Source organism: Sus scrofa, chromosome 5, assembly GCF_000003025.6.
Source record: "Sus scrofa isolate TJ Tabasco breed Duroc chromosome 5, Sscrofa11.1, whole genome shotgun sequence".
Classification (NCBI taxonomy): Eukaryota; Metazoa; Chordata; class Mammalia; order Artiodactyla; family Suidae; genus Sus; species Sus scrofa.
Genome location: NC_010447.5, coordinates 32,988,436 through 33,009,635, shown reverse-complemented (window position 1 = coordinate 33,009,635; position 21,200 = coordinate 32,988,436). Strand labels below are relative to the sequence as shown.

The following is a 21,200-nucleotide window of genomic DNA, read 5'->3' as shown; positions in this document are numbered from 1 at the left end:
ACTTGATAAAAATATCTTTGTAAATTAGAAATAGAATATTTTGCTAATATAATAGACTATCTAGTTGATGCTTATAGCAAATAGTATACTTAACTGTAAAGAGAGACACTCTTTTTAAAATCCAGAAGATGAAAATAGTAAGAATTCCTGTAGGAGTTCCCATGATGGCACAGCGGTTAATGAACCCAACCCAACTAGTAACCACGAGGATTCAGTTCGATCCCTGGCCTCACTCAGTGGGTCAGGGATCCCATGTTGCCATGAGCTGTAGTATAGGTCGAAGACATGGCACGGATCCCTCATTGCTGTGGCTATGGTGTAGGCCGGCAGCCACAGCTCTGATTCAACCCCTAGACTGGGACCCTCCATATGCCTCGGGTACGGCCCTAAAAAGACAAAGGAAAAAAAAAGAATTCCTGTAATTATTTAACTTTCCTTTGACATACAAAACCAGAAAAAGAACAGTAATAAGTATGAAAGAGTCAAAGTCATCACTATTTGTAGATAACAGGTCTGCCTACCTAAGACACTACTAAATGAAAAACTATTAAAACTTAGAAGTTCAATAAATAGCCAAATATATGATAAAAATCTTCCTAGATGTTCACGTCATTTGGTTGGAATGAAGTATTTGTAGAATAAATAAATGATTGAAAAATATTTTAAAATATTTTAGGTGTAAAAAAATTAACAAATGTGTAGTTGAAGTCATTTATTATAAAAATGTATATTTACTTTTTCCTTTTTTTTTGACTATTCATAATTCATAGCACTTCAAACATGAATTACTTTTGTGATTGGAAAACAAAAAGGAATTAGCCAAAAGACGACCTGAGTTTTAGGATTTTTTTTTTTTTTTTTTTTTTTGTCTTTTTGCCATTTCTTTGGGCTGCTCCCGCGGCATATGGAGGTTCCCAGGCTAGGGGTCCAATTGGAGCTTAGCTGCCGGCCTATGCCAGAGCCACAGCAACACGGGATCCGAGCGCGTCTGCAACCTACACCACAGCTCACGGCAATGCCGGATCCTTAACCCACTGAGCAAGGCCAGGGACTGAACCCGCAACGTCATGGTTCCTAGTCGGATTCGTTAACCACTGCGCCACGACGGGAACTCCCTGAGTTTTAGGGTTTTAAAGGCATATTTTTACCAAGCCTTGAAATAATAGGTTAATTCTTATATTCTTCAAACAAAGCACAAAAAAGTGATGGAAGATTTATGAACCTGTTCTGGAGAGCTAGCATAATTCTAGACACCAGAATAGGATGAAGATATATCACGAAAAAAGCAAATATATTTGGGAAAGTTCTAAATAAAATATTAGCTAATAAAATTTAGTAGCATATTTAGAAACAGATCATGACTCAAAATGTATCATATTTGAGGATAACTCAATATTAGGAAAACTACTAATGCAAGCCATTACGTTAATAAAATAAGCAGGCATCTATAGAAGATTAAAAACACAGCTGACTACATTCAGTACCCATCCCAACTCTTAACTAGTTGGGAGAGAAAAAAATCCTTTATCTGCACTAAAACAAAAGCATTCTTATCAAAAGACAGATACAAGAAAAGACTACCTGCTATTATTGATATAACTGTATGGGTGCTCCTAGTCAATGAAAAAAGGGAAGTGAAAGAAATGAGTTTAGAAAGGATTAAGGGAAGTTCGCTATTTGTAGATCATTTCTGCCCACAGAGAAATCCCAGTAAAATGAAGTAAAAAAACTTACTGGAGCTAAAAAGAGAGGTCCAAAAGATAGCCAAATATGAGCTTCACATGTAAATCATTAACCTTCAATTTAACAGATATAATTACAAAATGTAGCAGGAAAGAGAATTCATTTGCAATAGGATTTTTACAGACTTTCACAGAGCACAAATCTTTATAACTATAGAAGAGCTAAAGAAATGTAGAGATATGCCATCATCATAAGCTGGAAAACTCAACATGGAAAAGATGCCATTTTTCCTCAAATTAATTTTCAAATTCAATGTTACTTCAATAAATATATCAAAAGGACTTTTAAAGATGGAAATGGTAAAGTTCATCTGGGAAAAAAAGTGTCCAAAATAGTAGCCAAAGATGTTTTCTAAAAATGAGGAAGAGGTACCCTACAAAACATCAAAATTTCTGAGCTAGAGTGACTCAGTTGGGTAGTACTAGCTTTCAAATGTACCAATGAAAGTAGAACAGATCCATGTATAAATATGATAAATATATGTTTGATAAATGGTGTTGGGGTAAATGGATAACCATTTGAAAAAAGCTAACTCTCTTGCTTTCTACATAGACAAACAAGACAATTCAGGAGCTTACTATATAGAAAAAAAGATTTAGAACATTGGAGAAGATATATATATAAATTTTTTTTTCTTGCTTTTTAGGGCCACACCCACATTATATGGAGTTTCCCAGGCTAAGGGTCGAATTAGAGCTACAGCCGCCAGACTGTGCCACAGCTACAGCAATGCAGGATCCGAGCCACATCTGCAACTACTCCACAGCTCACGGCAACACCGGATCGTTAACCCACTGATCGAGGCCAGGGATCGAACCTGCAACCTCATGGTTCCCGGTCAGATTCGTTTCCACTGAGCCACGAAGGGAACTCCCCCGGGGAATATTTTTTTACATAGGCAGGAAAGGCCTTCCTTACTAAGACACAAGACAGTGAAAGATAAAGGAAAACATGACATGTTGATCGGTTATGCCTGACTGACAAAGACCTCTTAAACAAAGCTGAGAGACAAGTGACAGAAAGATAACTATCTTTAACATATATGAGAAAACAATAAGAAAATAACAGAAAAACAAGCAAAAAATATGAATGCAGAATTCATATAAATATTTAAGAATGAAAAACACCACCTCACAAATAATCAATGATATGCATATTGAAACAAAGTATCTCCCCTACAATTGACTAAGTCAAATGACTGATAGCAGAGGAAATATTTTCACACATTGAGAGTGTAAACTGGTACGAGTCATTAGGAAGGCAACATGACAATCTCTATCAAACTTCATCCCAACAATCTCATTTCCAGAATATAAGAAATACTCAAATATGGAGCTAAGTATGAAAAACAATGTTCACTGCATTATTGACTGCAAAAATACTGGAAGCAACTTAAATGAGTTCAGCAGAGTGTCTGAAAAAATTATGGTATATTTATACTCTGGCATATTTTGAAAAAATACGATAAACATATGAATTTACATGAAAAAAACTAAGAAATATTGATGAATTAAAAGAAACCCTCTCAGTATAATGTATAAATGACATCATACTATATGGTAGAAAACAAACAAATAAACAAAGCCCCTAAAACTATGTGTGTGTATGGCCAGGGGGACTAGATCAAAGTTACTGCAATAAATACTGTAAAAAATAGTGAAGGTTTTAGCTTAAGGGGTGGCAACAGGAACAGAGATGAGAGGTCAAAGTTGGAAGAGACAGTCAACAAGTTTTGATGATGCATTAAATTTTGAGATGTAGAGGCCCCAGCTACTCAAAGTGTAACATAGAGACCAACAGCTCAGCACCATCTGGGAATCTGTTAAAAATGCAGGATCTTAGGCCCCACCCCAGACCTACTGAACCACAATCTGCATTTATTAACAAGATCCCCAGATGACTCATGTGCACAGTAAAGTTTGAGATGTGCTGGCTTCGACAATGTTCAGGTTCCTTGGAAAGCTGGCCATGGGGCCATCTATTGAAAGACAAAAGTAGGTTTGTCTTTTGACAGTTTGGAGTAATGGTGCTTAAAAATTATTTGCTTTAAAAAAAAGTGGGGGGGGGGAGTTCCCATCCTGGCTCAATGGTAATGAACCTGACTAGTATCCATGAGGATGTGGGTTCGATCCTTGGCCTCGCTCAGTGGGTTAGGGATCTGATGTTGCTGTGAGCTGTGGTGTAGGTCACAGACATGGCTCAGATCCCATGTTGCTGTGGCTGTGGTATAGGCCAGCAGCTACAGCTCTGATTTGACCCCTGGCCTGGGAACTTCCATATGCTGTGGGTAGGGGGAAAAAAAAAAAAAAAAAAGAGGCAAACAAAAACAAACAAAAAGACAGAAAAAAAAGAACACAGCTGACCCTCAGTGCAAGGGTTACAGGCACTGAGCCTCCCTACAGTCAAAACCCACATATAACTTTACAGTCAGTCAGTTCTCCATATCCCCAGTTCCTCTGTATCCAAAGTTCAATTGAAGATTCAACCAACCACAGATTGTGTAGCACTGTGTTATGCTTTCACTGAAAAATATGTGCATATAAATGGACCCTTGAAGTTCAAACCTATATCATTCAAACGTCAACTATAAGTGGTGCTGACTTTTGAAGGGGAGCAAAGTGGCTGAATTCCCCAAGTCGGCTGGGGGAAAAAGAAAACTACGGAAAGACCATTTAGAGAAGAAGACAGAGCTGGGGGACTCATTCCCTTCAGGCTCTATCTTCTCTTGGCTTTGGATTCTCTAGGAGAGAACAAAATACTTTCCAGTGCTGCAGAGAAACCTGCACAATCTAACAACTTGACTGATATCTTTGCTAGAAACAAAGTCACTTAATCCTGCAACACTTCACCCAGATTGTGGTTACAAAAAAAAAAAAAAAAGGCTTCTGCTGAATGGCTTGAGGGACAACACCCTCAAATTTCCTAGAAGTTCAATGTTTGATGAATGATAGGCACACCTTCATTATCTCAGAGGGCCCTCTGTCTAAATGAAGGATTTCTAGAGTACCGTGCTTCATCTTTTCAACTTCTTTTTTTGTGTGTGTCTTTTTTGTCTTTTTAGGGCTGAATCCGAGGCATATGGAGGTTCCCAGGCTAGGGATTAACACAGAGCTGTAGCTGCCCAGCTGCACCACAGCCACAGCAACTTGGGATCCAAGGCAAGTCTGCCACCTACACCATAGCTCAGGCAATGTCAGGTCCTTAACCCACTTAAGTAAGGCCAGGGATCGAACCCACATCCTCATGGATACTAGTCAGGTTTGTCAACTACTAAGCCACAATGGGAACTCCAGATCTTTCCAGGTTTAATTAAGCATTTCAAACTGACATTCTCAATTTGATTTTTTTAAAAAACACCACAAAACTTGTGTGTGTGTGTGTGTGTGTGTGTGTGTAAAGATGCACAGAAGAATGTCTGGTAGGATACATACCAAATTGTTAGATTGAATAGTGAGAGACAGAAGAGGACTTTTACCTTTTACTTTATAATATAAATCAATTTAGATTGTTACATCTTTTATTGGATCTTTTATTCATTTGCAAAATTTTAAAAATGAAAAAACTCAAGATGGAAGGTCAAAAATCAAATTCTACTATTAAAAAACATTTGAATTTTTAATGATTTATAAAGGAAAAAATTAATATAAAGCTTACAGTCACTGCAAATATATTTTCATCTTCTAATGCAGACTGTATTCTGTCTCTGGGGAAAGACAGCAAAATGAAAAAGCCTTATTTTCATGAACATATGACATCACCTTTTAAGCTAGATACATGCACAAACCTGCATTCTATCCAGTGTAAATGAATTTCCAATTAACAGAGCCAACATGCTTTAAAAATAAGCCACAAGCAGTAAATGCCTTCTGAGTCTAATACTGAATCTGAACAAAACTGATATTTACTAAAAATACACAATGCCAAGTCTTTAATGGCTACCTTCTAATGCATAAACCTAACTTTTCACAAGGCAAACAATCAAATATGATTTTCTCTCAGGATTTTCTCATTAGGATAAGAAAGCAAGAAAATGAGAGCCAAAATCACCACACATGTGAGAGAAGAAAAATTTGGTTAATTTCTCTCAAACTTCCACATTACATAAAGTATATCTGTCAGTTCTTTTTCTTAATCTATTCTAAGTAAGTACTGTAGTATCTTTAGCACTTCCCTTAAATCGTTACACATTTCTCATTTGGGGTAGCTACCAGTTTTATAACTTATCATCCCCTTCTTTCCCCCTAACTCACTTCTGACAACTAAGGCCTTAGAAATGATACACATCTCAAAACAGCAGAACCTATTTCCAAACGCATCTTATTCTAACTTCTAAATATCAATCTGCTACTTGGCTTGTTACCTTGTGTTGACTTCTCTTATGAGTTCTACGCAACATTACCTATACAACGAAGCCAGCAGCCGCCACGTGACCATTTCCTGTTGAAGAAGCCAGAGCATACTGGCTGTTTTTGAAAACTTTTGAAGTCCAGGTGTTGCTCGGCTCACTATTTTACTCAGTATATTCACCTGAATTAAAAACACAAATGTAAAGAGGTTTTCTACAATTCTGAGTTACAACCGTGTATTCTTCAAGTACAAAGTGCTGAAACTAATCCTATATTTTATATATGTACATATTTATATGATTAATTTGTCCTGCCTACTATTGTCTTTTTATTTCCATTTTTTCCTATTGTCTTTTTAAACTGAATGTAATATAACATTCCCACTAGAAATGGCCTTAACCACTAGAAATGGCCTTAATTTGAAAGTGTTTATGTGAGTTTATGTATAAAAGTACACTATAGATTTCAGATTCAACAATAAGAACCGTAAGTACATTTTTTTTTCCTGTGGCTGAACCCTCGGCATGTGGAAGTTCCTGGGCCAGGGATCAAACCCACACCACAATAGCAAACTGAGCCACTGCAGTGACAATGCCAGATCCTTAACCCATTGCACCACAAGGGAACTCCCATGAGTACATTTTTTTCTCCCTGTAGATCAACCCAGAAGCTAGGTCTAACCTATACTTGACAAAATTATAACATGAACCAACAGAACAGCAATAAAAACTAAAAATAAGATATCTTCAAGAGTCCACTTGCAGTGCAGCAGGTGAAGGATCTGGCATTGTCACTGCAGTGGCTCAGGTTCCTGCTATGGCGTGGGTTTGATCCCTGGCCTAGGAACTTCCACATGCCATGGGTGTGCTTCCCCAACCCAATTTTCAAATTACATCCTTTTTTTTTTTTTTTTTTTTGTCTTTTTAGGCCCACAGATAGAGCATATGGAAATTCCTAAGCTAGGGGTCAAGATGGAGCTTCAGCTGCTGGCCTACACCACAGCCACAGCAATGCCAGATCCAAGCTGCGTCTGAGACCTACACTGCAGCTCATGGATGCTAGTTGGGTTCGTTACTGCTGAGCCACAAAGGGAACTCCTCAAATTATATCTGAAAAATGTATACCATATAAAAAAAAATCAAGAAAAATATTTTCCTAAAACTGGTACATTGTCATCTCTAACCAAAACCTAACCAAAATCCCTCTTCGTTCAAAAACATGAGCTGTTAACCTTTTTGATTTCTCTGGAAATCTAATCCATTCACCTACTAAAGGACATATTGGGTGCTTCCAAATTTTTTTTTTTTTTTGGCCACCCCGTGGCATATGGAGCTCCCAGGCCAGGGATCAGATCCAAGCCATAGTTGCAACCTAAGCCACACTGTGGCAACACTGGATCCTTAACCCACCATGCTGGGCCGGGGACCAACCTGTGTCACAGCCCACCCAAGATGCCACCAATCCTGCTGCATCACAGCAGGAACTCCAGGTGCTTCCAAATTTAGGTTATAATGAATAAAGCTGCTATAAACATCTATGTGCAAACTTTTGTGTGGACAAACTTTTTTATTTTTTGCTTTTTAGGACCAGACTTACGGCATATGGAGGGTCCCAGGCTAGGAGTCTAATCAGAGCTACAACTGTCGGCCTACACCAGAGCCACAGCAACGCCAGATCCTTAACCTACTGATGAGGCCAGGGATCAAACCTGCAACCTCATGGTTCCTAGTCGGATTCTTTTTCCACTGAGCCACAACAAGAACTCCTAAGTGGACAAGCTTTAACTCTTTGGGGTAAATACCACAGGGTATGAATGATGGGTTATAAGAGGATGTTTAATTTTGTAAGAAACTGAGAAACTGTCTTCCAAAGTAGCTATACCATTTTGCTTTCCCACCAGCAATGAATGAGAATTCCTGCTCCACATCCTTGCCAGCATATAGTTGTGTTAGTGTCTTGGATTTTGGTCATTCTAATAGGTGTATAGGTGTTGTTTCATTTGCAATTCCCTAATGACATATGATGAACATCTTCTGTCATCTATAGATCTTCTCTGGTGAGTTGTCTGTTAATATGTTTTGTCCACTTTTTACGTGTATGTGTGTGCTTTTTTGCCTTTTTTTTTTTTTTTAGGGCTGCACTCGAAGCATATGGAGGTTCCCAGACTAGGGGTCAAATCGGAGCCACAGCTACACAGGATACGAGCCACATCTGCGACCTACACTCACAGCAATGCTGAATCCTTAACCCACTGAGTGATGCCAGGGATCGAAGCCCCAACCTCATGGTTCCTATTTGGGTTTGTTTCTGCTGCACCACGTCGGGAACTTCTGTTTTGTTCCACTTTTTAATTGAATTGTCCATTTTCTGATTGTTGAGTTTTAAGTTCTTTTTGTGTTTTGGATTTTCCTTTTTCTGTTTTGTTTGTTTGTTTTTGCTTTTTAGGGCCACACCCATAACATATGGAGGTTCCCAGGCTAGGGGTCAAATCGGAGCTGTAGCTGCCATCCTACTCCACAGCCACAGAAATGAAGGATCCGGGCTGTGTCTGCAACCCATACCAAAGCTCACGGCAATGCCGGATCCTTAACCCACTGAGCAAGGCCAGGGATCAAACCCACAACCTCATGGTTCCTAGTCAGATTCGTCTTCACTGCGCCACAACGAGAACTCTGGATTTCCTTTTTCAAAGCTACAGAATCCATTTGTTCTCAAAAGAAATCTTATATGGACTCTCAATATGTAAAAAGCAGAGCTTCTCTGGCTGACCTTCTAACCATGCCATCCCTGCCACTATATCCCTAAGACATCTTCCTGAAATATTGTAATTTACGAGTTGATGGAAATTTACAAGTTAATGCTACCCAAAAAACATCTGAGAGTATTGACATCTGACCAACAGTGGACTAAAATTAACTTACCTGACTACTACAAATGTTTTCATACTCTTCTACAAGTTCAAAAACCGTAGTTGAAGAGTGCTTCAAAAAAGACTGCAGGAAATCAGAAAACATGCTCATGGATGCTAGAACACATTAAAAAGAAAAGGAATAGAAAGAGTTAAGTGACATACTTCTAGGCAATTCTGTTTGTTTGAAAACTTAAAAACATAGCTCTGAGTTCTTTTTTTTTTTAACTGCTGGGTTTTTTTTTTTTTTTTTTTTTTTGGGGGGGGGTCAGACCTGCAGCAAAAGTTCTGGGGTCAGGGATAAAACCCGACCCGTATTTCCTTAATGATAACAACTTTTCATATACTTACTGGCTATTTTTATATCTTCTTTGGAGGAATATCTATTCAAGTCCTCTGTCCATTTTTTAATTGGATTGTTTATTTTCTATTGCTGAGCTGTAGGAGTTCTTCCTACATTCTAGATATTAAGGTCTTATCAGATATATAATTTGCAAACATATGTTCCCATTCTGTGAGTTGCCTTTTCACTCTATTGATTGTATCTTTTGACATACAGAAGTTTTAAATTTTGATGCAGTCCAATTTTTCTGTTTTTTCTTTTGTCACGTACAAGCCTTTAAGATTGCAAAGATCTATTAGTGATTACTCCATCAACAGTTACTACAAAAATGTGAGCCAAATTTTAAAACATTTGAATTATATTTTAAGTACACCATAAAGTAGCTGAGAAAGTTATAACAGATATTAAAATGACATGTTTTACTCAGGGAAAATAATACACTCTACTATAATACTACATCATATTTGTTCCTATTAAAAATAAAATTCTTGGAGTTCCCATCGTGGCGCAGTTGAAACAAATCCGACTAGGAACCATGAGGTTGCAGGTTCGATCCCTGACCTGCTCAGTGGCTTAAGGATTCGGCATTGCCATGAGCTGTGGTGTGAGTCTCAGACGCAGCTCAGATCTGGCATTGCTGTGGCTGTGGCGTAGGCCAGCAGCTATGGCTCGGATTAGATCTCTAGCCTGGGAACCTCCATATGCCGCAGGTGCAGCCCTAAAGATACAAAAGACAAAAAATAAAATAAAAATAAATAAAAATAAAATTCTTATATTTTGTAGATTAAGTACAAAGTACTTTTGAGTCACTCAAAATCTGAGTACTTAGAAATAGCCATCACCACAATGTTAAAAGAAGGGCTCTGAAATCATACTGCTTTCTTTCAAATCCTGGTGCCATCACTTCTTAGCTGGGTGAGCACAAGCAGGTGATTTAATCTTTTTGAGCAGCAGTTTCCTTTCCCCCAAAATGGGAATAGTTATTATAACTATTTAATTGGACATGAAATGAGTTAATGTTCGTAAGCAAAGTGACTAGCACTTAAGTACATTAACTTATAAAGATAAAATGATGAGGCACCTACATCATAACCTATAGGTAAAAGAGTCACTAAAAGCAAATTTGTTTTTTTCCAAAAGGGAATTTTCCAAAATGTTTTTTCCCAAAAACATTCCAAAAGGGATTTTTTTTTTTTTTCCTAGAGCTAGAATGGTCACAATACTATCTGAAAAAAAAAACAGCATTAGCATCCAACCCAAAAGAAAACATGTCAATGATGTTAGATAAAAATTAAACCAAAAGAAAAAGCTCTTTGAACAGCACAAATATGGAAGGATTAAAAACACTAGAGAAGTGTCTATTAACCCAAATGGCTGCTATTTACATTGAAATGTAAAATAGCAGCCAATTTCAATTTTTAAAATGTAAAAATTGAATCTGCTGCTCCAACCAGGAACTAAGGTGAGGTTCTCAACCTTTTAGAGCGACTGCATTAAAAGGCTGAGCCATACTTGAGCCATTACCATAACTAATTAGCTTAACAAAAAAATTTTTTAATGATGTTCAAGAATAGGAGATATTTCCTTTAACTCAGAAAAACAACAAGCTACTGTGTTACAAAGCTCAAAATCATTTTACCAGCTTCTCCAGGATCATCCTCACGTAACATAACAGCACTAAGGGTTACATCCTCTGTTACACTGTGGGGCTCTGTGTTGGTGAAGAGCCCTGCACGCTGCGATGAGAATGCAGCAGCCCAGTTACTATCATCCAGGTTAGTGACCTTCAAAAAAAGGGAAGATACAGAAAAGTAATGGAGTTATTGTCAGTGAATGAATAAAGATTTTAATACTATTAAAATTTTTTAAAACATATATATGCATGTTTTATTTTTAAAGAATAGGCATGGGGCTATTTTGTTGAGGAAATTATGGCTTTTTTGACTGTTTCTTTTTTGTACTATTCCACACTTTAAAAAAAAGCCCATTGCTTCGTGGCTCAGCAGGTTAAGGATCTGGCACTGTCACTGCTGTGGCTCTGGTTTCAGCTATGGCTTGGGTTCCATCCCTGGCTGGAGAACTTCTGCATGCCATGGGGGCAGCCAAAAAAAAAAAAAGCAATCCCCACTATGGTGCAGTGGGCTAAGGATCCAGCATTGTCTCTGTGGCAGCATGGGTTTGATTCCCACCCCAGTGCAGTGGGTTAAGAATCCAACATCTGTAGCTCCGATTTGACCTCCAGCTTTGGAATTTCCATATGCAGCAGGTGCAGTCCTAAAAAAGAAAAAAAAAAAAAAAAAAAAAAAAAGGGAATTCAACATTACTGCAGCTGTCGTGTAGGTCACATCTGCAGCTTGGATCCAATCCCTGGTCCGGGAACTTCCATATACTGTGGATGCAGCATCCCCCCCCCAAAAAAAAAGCCAAAAAAGACTGCATTTTGTAATGTTTAAGCTGATATTAATCAGTAAAATAAAGAAGTCCTATCACTCTAGAACTAGTGAATATCAATATTTTAATTTCGAGAAATAGTAGAGGACAAATGACCCAATTTCCTCAATAAAGTAATGGTACTGAAACAAAGGTAACACAGGAACTTACAAATTATAATACTTAAGGGACATACCAAACCCATGCAATGTGGTGAGCTTATTTGGATTATGAATTGAACAAACTAATTTAAAAATCTGATACAACTGAGTAAATGTGAACACTTAAGTAAAATGGCCATTTGAAATGATAAAGGAATTATTCTGTGTGTGTGTGTGTGAGTGTAGGGCAGAGTTAGATGTGTTAACAATACAGTGCTTAGGTTAAAGCAATTGTCCGTGTCCCCATCATGGCTCAGTGATTAACAAATCTGACTAGGAACCATGAGGTTGCAGGTTTGATGCCTGGCCTCGCGCAGTGGGTTAAAGATCTGGCATTGCTGTGGCTGTAGTGTAGGCCGGTGGCTACAACTCCGATTAGACCCCTTGCCTGGGAACCTCCAAATGCCACAGGTGCATCCCTAAAAAAGACAAAAAAAAAAAAAAAAAAAAAATTTGTCCTTGTGTCTCAGAGATACCTACTGAAGTATTTATGGATAAAATAGCATGAAATCTAGGAACTGTAAAGAAACGTGATAAATGGATGGGTTCCCGTAGTGGTGCAATGGAAACGAGTCCGACTAGGAACCATGAGGTTTCAGGTTCGATCCCTCCCCTTGCTCAGTGGGTTAAGGATCTGGCGTTACCGTGAGCTGTGGTGTAGGTCACAGACAGGGCTTGGATCCTGCATTGCTGTAGCTGTGGTGTAGGCTGGCAGCTGTAGCTCCAATTAGACCCCTAGCCTGGGAACCTGCATATGCCGCAGGTGCTGCCCTAAAAAGATAAGAGACAAAACAAAATAAAACAAAAAGGAAAATGTGATGGAAATGCTTGTGGGTGTAGATGAAACAAGATCAGTCAGTGGGCAATTAACACATTCAGACTTACTCTACAATTCTTTGGTTTGTTTTCTGTCTTTTTTAGGGCTGCACCAGAAGCATATGGAAGTTCCCAAGCTAGGAGGTTAAATCTGAGCCTCTGCTGCCACAGTCACAGCAATATCAGATCTGAGCCAAGTCTTCAACCTACACTACAGCTCATGCCAATGCCAGATCCTTAATTCACTGTGCAAAACCAGGGATCGAACCAGAATCCTGATGGATACTGTAGATTAGTGTGGCCCAGCGGTTAACAAACCAACTAGGAACCATGAGGATGCTGATTCGATCCCTGGACTCACTCAGTGGGTTAAGGATCCGGCGTTGCCGTGAGCTGTGGTGTAAGTCACAGATGTGGCTCAGATCTGGCGTTGCTGTGGCTGTGGTGTAGGCCAGCAGCTGTAGCTCTGATCTGACCCCTAGCCTGGAAACTTCCACATGCCATGGGTACGACCCTAAAAAAATTTAAAAAATAGAATAAAATAAAATCCAGGTATGAGCAATAATAAAAATGTACTTTAAATCAGTCTCTCCAAGGAAAAATGCTAAAGATGGGTATTAGGACCCTATTTATTAATCAGGTGGTAACTATGGGCTGAGGACAGTTTTGCTTCAGCTACTGAAGGGTGACTGACAGTCTACTCTCTTCTGGGTACTTATCATCATCACTATGAAGATCAAACTGAAAATTTTACAGAGCAGTGACATTTTACAGTCAGAAAAATACTCTGGTCCACAATCAAATCTTTGTAAGATAGACACATAGTAAAATTAATGTAGCAAATAAATATTGTACTTCCTTCAGGTCAACTTATATATCCAAGACCACCTCTCACAGGTGATATGAAAGGTGGAAAAACAAATCAAGAAAATACCTTGACTCTAAAGTCATTTGTGACTTTTTTTTTTTGGTCTCTTTGTCTTTTTAGGGCCTGCGGCACATGGAAGTTCCCAAGTTAGGGGTCTAATTGGAGCTACAGCTGCCGGCCTACACCAGAGCCACAGCAACGCCGGATCCTTAACCCACTGAGCGAGGCCAGGGATCGAACCCGAGTCCTCATGGATACTAGGCAGATTCGTTAACTGCTGAGCCACGACAGGAATTCCATTTGCAAATGTTCTGTAATAATCGATACACAGTTACTCTATACTGGCCTTTAAGAGAATAATAATTTCACTTATTAACCTTACAGTTCTGAAGGAATAAAAAATAAAAGTCATCTTCTTCTGCTTAAACCCAGAGGCAGTAAATAAACTCATTAAGTAAAATAAGAATAAACATTGCCCAAATAAACGTTTGGCAATCTAAGCAAGTAACACAGTTCAACAAGTAGATCACTGTTAGATGTTAACACTCTAAAAATCCATGAGACTATAATAAATATTTTGGAGGTTCTCTCCTTTTTTTTTTTTTTTTTTTTGGCCAAGTCCCCAGGCATGCAGAAGTTCATGGGCTAAGGATTAAACCTGGGCCACAGCAGTGACAATGCTGGATTCTTTACCCACTGAGCCACCAGGGATCCCTATAATAAATATTTTAAAGATCACTTTAACCTTCTAAAACAAGGAGAGGTTTATCATGCAAAACCATTCTTCAGAAAACATATAATTTAGACAATTTCAAGTATGTGTAAAAAATCTCTGTGCTTTTTAGGGAGTTCCTGTCGTAGCTCAGTGGTTAACGAATCTGACTAGGAACCATGAGGTTGCGGGTTTGATCCCTGGCCTCGCTCAGCGGGTTAAGGATCCAGCATTGCTGTGAGCTGTAGTGTAGGTTGCAGATGCAGCTCGGATCTGGCGTTGCTGTGGCTGTGGCCTAGGCTTGTGGCTACAGCTCCGATTAGACCCCTAGCCTGGGAATCTCCATATGCCACGGGAGCAGCCCTATAAAAGGCAAAAAGACAACAAACAAACAAACAAAAAAAACCGTGCTTTTTAAAATAAGCATAGAATCAAATAAGAGCCATTTTCATCTTGTTTTTGGAACTAAATTGGCCATAATACTCTACTATCACAACAAAACTCTTCCATTTTCTTCTGCTCGGATAGATATATTTTTTTCTTTTTCCATAGGGTTTTTTTTTTTGTGTGTGTGTGTACTTTCTCAGGGCCAAAAATGTGTCATATGGAAGTTCCCAGGTTAAGGGTCAAATTGGAGCTACAGCTGCCAGCCTATGCCACAGTCACAGCCACAGCCACAGCCATGCAGGATCCAAGCCTTGTCTGCAACCTACACCACAGCTCACGGCAACGCCGGATCCTTAACCCACTGAGCAAGGCCAGGGACCGAACCCACAACCTCATGGTTCCTAGTTGGATTCGTTAACCACTGCGCCACGACGGGAACTCCTCTTTTCTTTCTTTTAATGCCGTCTCTCTTCCTTATGAGAGTCTTCATTGATTACCCTTGGCTTTCTCCACATCTGTGCTTCAAAACAGGGCTCAGTTTTTATAGCCACAGGCAACCAATCCGAACTTATTTTTTCTGATCAGCAAACACACACACATATTTAATCTGCTTCTAACTGTTGCTGGTGTCACAGCTTCCACTTAAGACATGAGATGCTTAAGGGTTTCAGTTTTCTCAAAGTCTAACCCCAAAATTATTTTAATCCACATAACGTAGTTACTTTTATGCTAAGACTTTAATTCTCATTAAAAGCTTTTAAGCTTTAAATATTATACTTTTATAAAAATGGAGAGGCGTTCCCACTGTGGTGCAATAGGTCAAGAATCTCACTGCAGCAGCTCAGGACTCTGTGGAGGTGTGACTTTGGTCCCCAGCCCAGAGCAGTGGATTAAAGGATCCCATGTTGCCACAGCTACAGCCTAGGTCATGGCTGTGGCTTGGATTCAATCCCTGGCCCAGGAACTTCCATATGCTGCATGTGCAGCCATTAAAAAAAAAAAAAAAAAAAAAAAAGGAGAAAATTTCAGCCCCATTTTTTTTTTTTTTTAGGGCTGCACCCACGGCATATGGAAGTTTCCAGGCTAGGGGTCAAAAAAGAGCTGTAGTTGCCCGGCCTAAGCCACAGCCACAGAAACTCGGAATCTGAACCACGTCTGTGACCTACATTGCAGCTCATAGCAATGCTGGATCCTTAACCCACTGGGTGGAGCCAGGGATCGAGCCCACATCCTCACGGATACTAGTGGGGTTCATTACCGCTGAGCCACAACAAGAACTCCCAGCCCTATTTTTATACATACCATAGACAGATTTCCCAAGAACCCAGAAGACTGTGTAAGCCGGGGAGACCTCCCTCCAGTTCCAAAAATGCTGGAAGCATCTGGTTGCCTTAGTAAGCTTCGGTTTGGTGGAGTAACTACAAGCAAGAGGTTAGTAAAAAGAATTCAAAGTGCATGAGCATCGATCATGAAAACATGAAAAAACAGAGAATAAATAATTTCCATTTTTCAATTACTTAGATTCTAACCAAATGAATAACTTTCAATATTAACATTTCCATGATATGAATATTTAACTTATTTTTCTAAATACCCAAACTTTTGGTATTACTGAAACTACCAGGAAAAAATTATTACTGCAAACAGAGATGCTTTCATTACAACATAACTTAGCATTAATGAAGGACACTAAGGAGCCCATGACTTTGTCGAAGCATACGACAACTACAGTCTAGAGGGGAAAGATGTGGAGTAAGCAGATTACAGTTTGAATTTTGGTCCCATTACTTACATACTAAGTAGCTATGTTATTTGTAGGAATCAGTTTCTCTAAGTCTCACTTTCAGTTTTGGCAAAACAAAGATAATACCATGTCATAGTTATTATGTATCTATGTAAGTACAGTGTCTCACACATGGTAAGAGTTCAACAAAGAGTAACTGCAATCATTATTTGTTCTTAATTATTGATACTGTAGCCAAAGAGAATGAGATGCTATTATTATTATTATTATTAAATGCCTTAAAAGCAAAACAACTTACAAGGTGGTCGAAATGAGCTGGGAGTTCGGGGAATAACCTGGTTTCTTGGTGTAGTATTAGTAAAAATTTCATCTTGGGATGCCCGAACTATAGGAAAAAGTTAAGTAAAGTTTTCCATGTAGAAAAGACACCATTAAAGTTGGAATGAACCATATTTAGACTAAACAAAGTATGTAAATTACAATTTTTAAGAACATGCTATTTTATGGCTAACATTGTTCCTGTGCAAAGAACAAACAATTCCCTTTCCCATTTAAATTCATAGTTATGAGTCTTAGATTTCTACACATTGAACTAAGAGATTTCAAATAATAAAAAAACAATCTAGGAGTTCCCGTCGTGGCATAGTGGTTAACAAATCTGACTAGGAACCATGAGGTTGAGGGTTCGGTCCCTGCCCTTGCTCAGTGGGTTAATGATCCGGCGTTGCCGTGAGCTGTTGGTGTAGGTCTCAGAAGTGGCTCGGATCCCGCGTTGCTGTGGCTCTGGTGTAGGCTGGCGGCTACAGCTCTGATTCGACCCCTAGCCTGGGAACCTCCATATGCCACAGAAGCGGCCCTAGAAATGGCAAAAAGACAAAAAATAAAATAAAATAAATTTTTAAAAATTAAAAAATAAAAATAAAAAATAAAAAAACAATCTAATTTCAGCAGAAGTTAATCACAATATGATAGCAGTAGAATGGAACATTCCTATTTTCAGGGAAATATGAATTCCACTGAATTTCAGCATTATATTTACCAAATAACATATGTGGGGAGTTAAAGAAACAAAACCAAACCTATTTTCCACAGCATTTTATTACTATAGCTAGTGCTTAATATCTCTCATAAAAATAAAATTCTATTAATTCTAATTCCAAACAAGTTGCAATTTTTATTCTGATGCTTAAAATGCAAAGGATACTTAAAACTCTTTTTTGGGCACTCTGTTTGCGTGCAGTCCGAGTCACCTCTGCCTCCCGGATCACAGGGGATAACATCTCTCCAAAGCCACTCCTAAAATTGCATAATCAAGTTCATGTGAATGAAATGAGAATGTAGTATTTGCAAAAACACATTATCGTCATGATTGGAGCAAAAGACCCTGAGTCAGTCAAGGTGTAGATCACCTCAGTAGCCAAGTCTTTGATTTTTTTTTTCTTTTTGGTCAGGCCTGGGACATGTGGAAGTTCCCAAGATAGGGATCAAACTCGTGCCAAAACAGAAACAATGCTGGATCTTCAATGCACTGCCCCACAAGACAATTCTCAAGTCTTTGATATTTGTGTTGACAATACCCTTCTGGCTCCAAATCCTGCTTATCCTTCAGAGTCCTGCTCATATTTTACTTGTAAAAAGACTTCTTTGACTTTCTAGCACTTGTTATTTTCTCCTACGGAATTATTAACACTTGGAATCTAATCTAGATTATAACACTGTTTTAGATAATTGCGATCGTCGTACAACTATAAATGTAAAATAATTCATTGAGTAGTAAAAAATAAATTAGCAATAAAATATCTAAAACAGTGATCAAAACTTTAAAAAAAAAGATAATTGCTTCATGAAGGTAAATCTTTTTTTTTTCTTTTTTTTTTTTAGGTAAATCTTTTCTTATTGGCTTGAGGAGGTCCCTAAAATTGAAGGAACTATCTCTTAAAGGGATTTTCTGTTGTCTCTAGAATACTCCAAACCATGGGTACAACTATTTGAGCTGGTGACTTGGGAGGCTAAGTGAAAAAGAATTCTAGTAAAGTGGAGAGAATGACCCTTCGAGTTATTTCTCCCCAGAGTACACTAAGAGTACAGCGCTACTGTAGTCACAACGCCCCTGTCATTCTCCACCCAAAGTCTAAAAATATTGTGCGAATTATGAGACCTGTATCTTAAGACTCTAATATGCATTTCCTCTACTTAAAATCTTCAGATAGCTATCTGTGGCCTACAGAATCAAATTCAAACTTTCAAGCACAGTTTTTACAATTTGATTCCAGCTTACCAGTTCAGGCTTATATTCAGCCACAAACATCACTCCCATACAAAGCTACAGTGAATGTGACCATTCAACTATCCTTTCATATCCTTACACTTTTGTACGTATTATTTCTCTTACAGAGGCCTACATTTGTCTCCTTGGTCTACCTGGTGAATATTTACTTATCAAACAGCCTCCTGGAGTCTGGACACACACAGATCTAGGTTGGTGTCTTGGTTCTCTTATCTGTTAGCTTCCTAACTTTGACCAAGTTCCTTAACCTCTTTTAGCCCCAGTGCTACCTATGAAAAGAGGATCGCAGTAACTATCCTCATAGGATTGTTAGGGAGATTAGCTAATAAAACATTTAAAGCGTACTCATTGTAGGCTAATGTTATTCAAAGACCAACTAGAAAGTTATCTCCTTTGAGAGGTCTTCCGCATACCTTCCAGGACAGGGAGACTTCCGTGCTCCCTCATTTCTCTTCCCAAAGAGCAGTACCAAAAACACCACTTTGTACCGCTCGGTTGTCTCCTCCACTACGCATTCTCCAAGGCCAAAAAGCTTAAATAACTCATCTTTGTCGCAGGTGCCTAGCATAGAGCCAGTGTCACAGAAAGAACTCAATACAGTTAACTATGTGATGCTGCAACTTGTAATGAGAAGGTCTGGGCTGAGATCCCAGTTCCGTCACTGACTGGCTTTGTGATCTCCGGCAGGTAATAGCATCTCGAAGGCCGGGCCACCTCCTACCCCGCCCACCCCAGGAGGGAAAACTGTTGCGCGAAAGTGAACAGATGGTGGAGTCAAGCGGAAACGCAGGGGATTATCATTATCCTTATCCCTCCCAGACCTAGGCAGCCTTTCTTCCATCAGCTGTAGTCCCCCAGCCCAGAAAAGAAGTCCCGGGTCAGCATCCGGGCCTTCCTCGGTTTCCTCCGGGAGTCGGGTTTCACCCATTTCGTTCCTCCAACGGGGAGAGACAAGTGTCCGAGCCCAGCCGTCATCACCAGAACTAACCTGTCCATGGCCACGGCCTTTTCCAACGAGAAGCTTATAAACTCAGATCCAACCTAGCCGCCGCGTTTCGGCCTTCCCGCTCTCCGGAAGCAAACCCTTTGACCCGGAAGCATAGCCTCGCTAAGCCGCTGTAGGAAAAGAGTTGAGTAGCGGGCGGGGAGAAAAAAAAAAAAAACAAAAAACCAGCTCTCCCCTTTGGCGCATGCGCAATTTCTTTTTGCCAGGGGCAGGCGGTTCGGTTTGCGCAGGCGCAAAGGTGTATCTTGTGGTCGACCCAGCCGGGCTCAGCCGGGCAGGGCCAGGGGCGGGGCAGGAGGCGGGACCTGACCGGGTTTAGTGGCGCTGCTCGGCCGCCCCTTTGCCTGATTGGCATTTGTGGGCGTGGTCCAGAAGTAGGGTTCTCCTACTGGGATACTTGACTTGTATTGATAGTTCAGAAAAACGTGAAGTCATTTCCTGGTATTCTCTACGAGAAACAGCCCAGATTTGGAATTGAGATGTGCAGGCTCTGCTCTACACCTCGGGGGTCCGTGTCTCTCTCTTCTTGTACTCATTTTGTTTGAACTGTAGTGTAAACCCCCTACAGGTTTTGAAATTGTTTTCTACAATGGCTATTTGTTCTTCACTTGCTATTTTTCCCCATTAAAGAAAAAAGAATCACTTGTCTTAAAAAGCATGAAAGATGATGGTATTGCCTTCTATTTCAAAGTGCCGGATAGGCAAAAGGTAATATATTCTGGCCCTGAATCAGTGGAAGTTTGGCGAAAGGCATTTACATTATGCTCTAATCCTGGGAAACGTAGTTCCCAGGAAGACGTCTTCATACCTAATTCCCGCTGAGACGACGTGGGGTTTTAAGAAAACGTGGCTTTGGGCTCCAGCTAGGCTCAGAACCCCTGAGCCGCATATTTCTCATCTGTGGAAAGGAGATAACGCCTTTATCACTGAGTTCTTGGGAGGATTAAGAAGCGATGTCCAATGTGCATTGCATACAGCACTCATCGAAATGTTAATTTTCTCCTCTTCCAATAACAGCTTGATCCCCCCCACCAAGTGCTCTCTTGTTTTTTTTCCATCTATGAATTTCCTTGTACAAAAGAGCATTTGTTCTTTTATGGAAACTGAAATGTGGTCTTAATGGTTTTTGGTCAGGGCCAGAGGCAGGTTTATTCAAACTATGAACCAGTGTTTCAGGTTCTTGCTTTGTGTCCTCTGGCAAATGAATTCCAATGTTTGTTTGTGTGTTTAATTTTTAGTTGATTTACAACGTGCCAATCTCTACTATGCAGCAAAGTGACCCAGTCATACATACATATATATTCTTTTTCTTATATTAATCTTCCATCATGGTCTATCCCAAGAGATTGGATATAGTTCCCTGAGTTATACAGTAGGATCTCATCCAATATGTTTTATTCATATAATATACTTGAAGTGTGTAAGGCACACAATAAAAGGGAAGAGCAG

The 21,200-nt window shown here is 39.4% G+C and overlaps 1 protein-coding gene across 2 annotated transcripts in view; it reads right to left on the bottom strand.

Moving 5' to 3' along the window:
- NUP107 (nucleoporin 107) overlaps window positions 1-19,975 on the bottom strand; it is a 50,905-nt gene extending 30,930 nt beyond the window's left edge. Inside the window, exons 1-8 of one of the 2 annotated variants that reach the window (XM_021091969.1) lie at window positions 19,734-19,975; window positions 17,663-17,754; window positions 16,757-16,843; window positions 16,017-16,132; window positions 10,980-11,124; window positions 9,011-9,114; window positions 6,143-6,270; window positions 5,398-5,446 (exon numbers count right to left, since the gene is read on the bottom strand). In XM_021091969.1, coding sequence (XP_020947628.1) covers window positions 5,398-5,446; window positions 6,143-6,270; window positions 9,011-9,114; window positions 10,980-11,124; window positions 16,017-16,132; window positions 16,757-16,843; window positions 17,663-17,754; window positions 19,734-19,741 — 729 coding nt within the window. In that variant the 5' untranslated portion in view covers window positions 19,742-19,975. Of the gene's footprint in view, window positions 1-5,397; window positions 5,447-6,142; window positions 6,271-9,010; window positions 9,115-10,979; window positions 11,125-16,016; window positions 16,160-16,755; window positions 16,844-17,662; window positions 17,755-19,733 lie in introns of those variants that run through there. The other variant, XM_021091970.1, reaches the window with a different exon arrangement.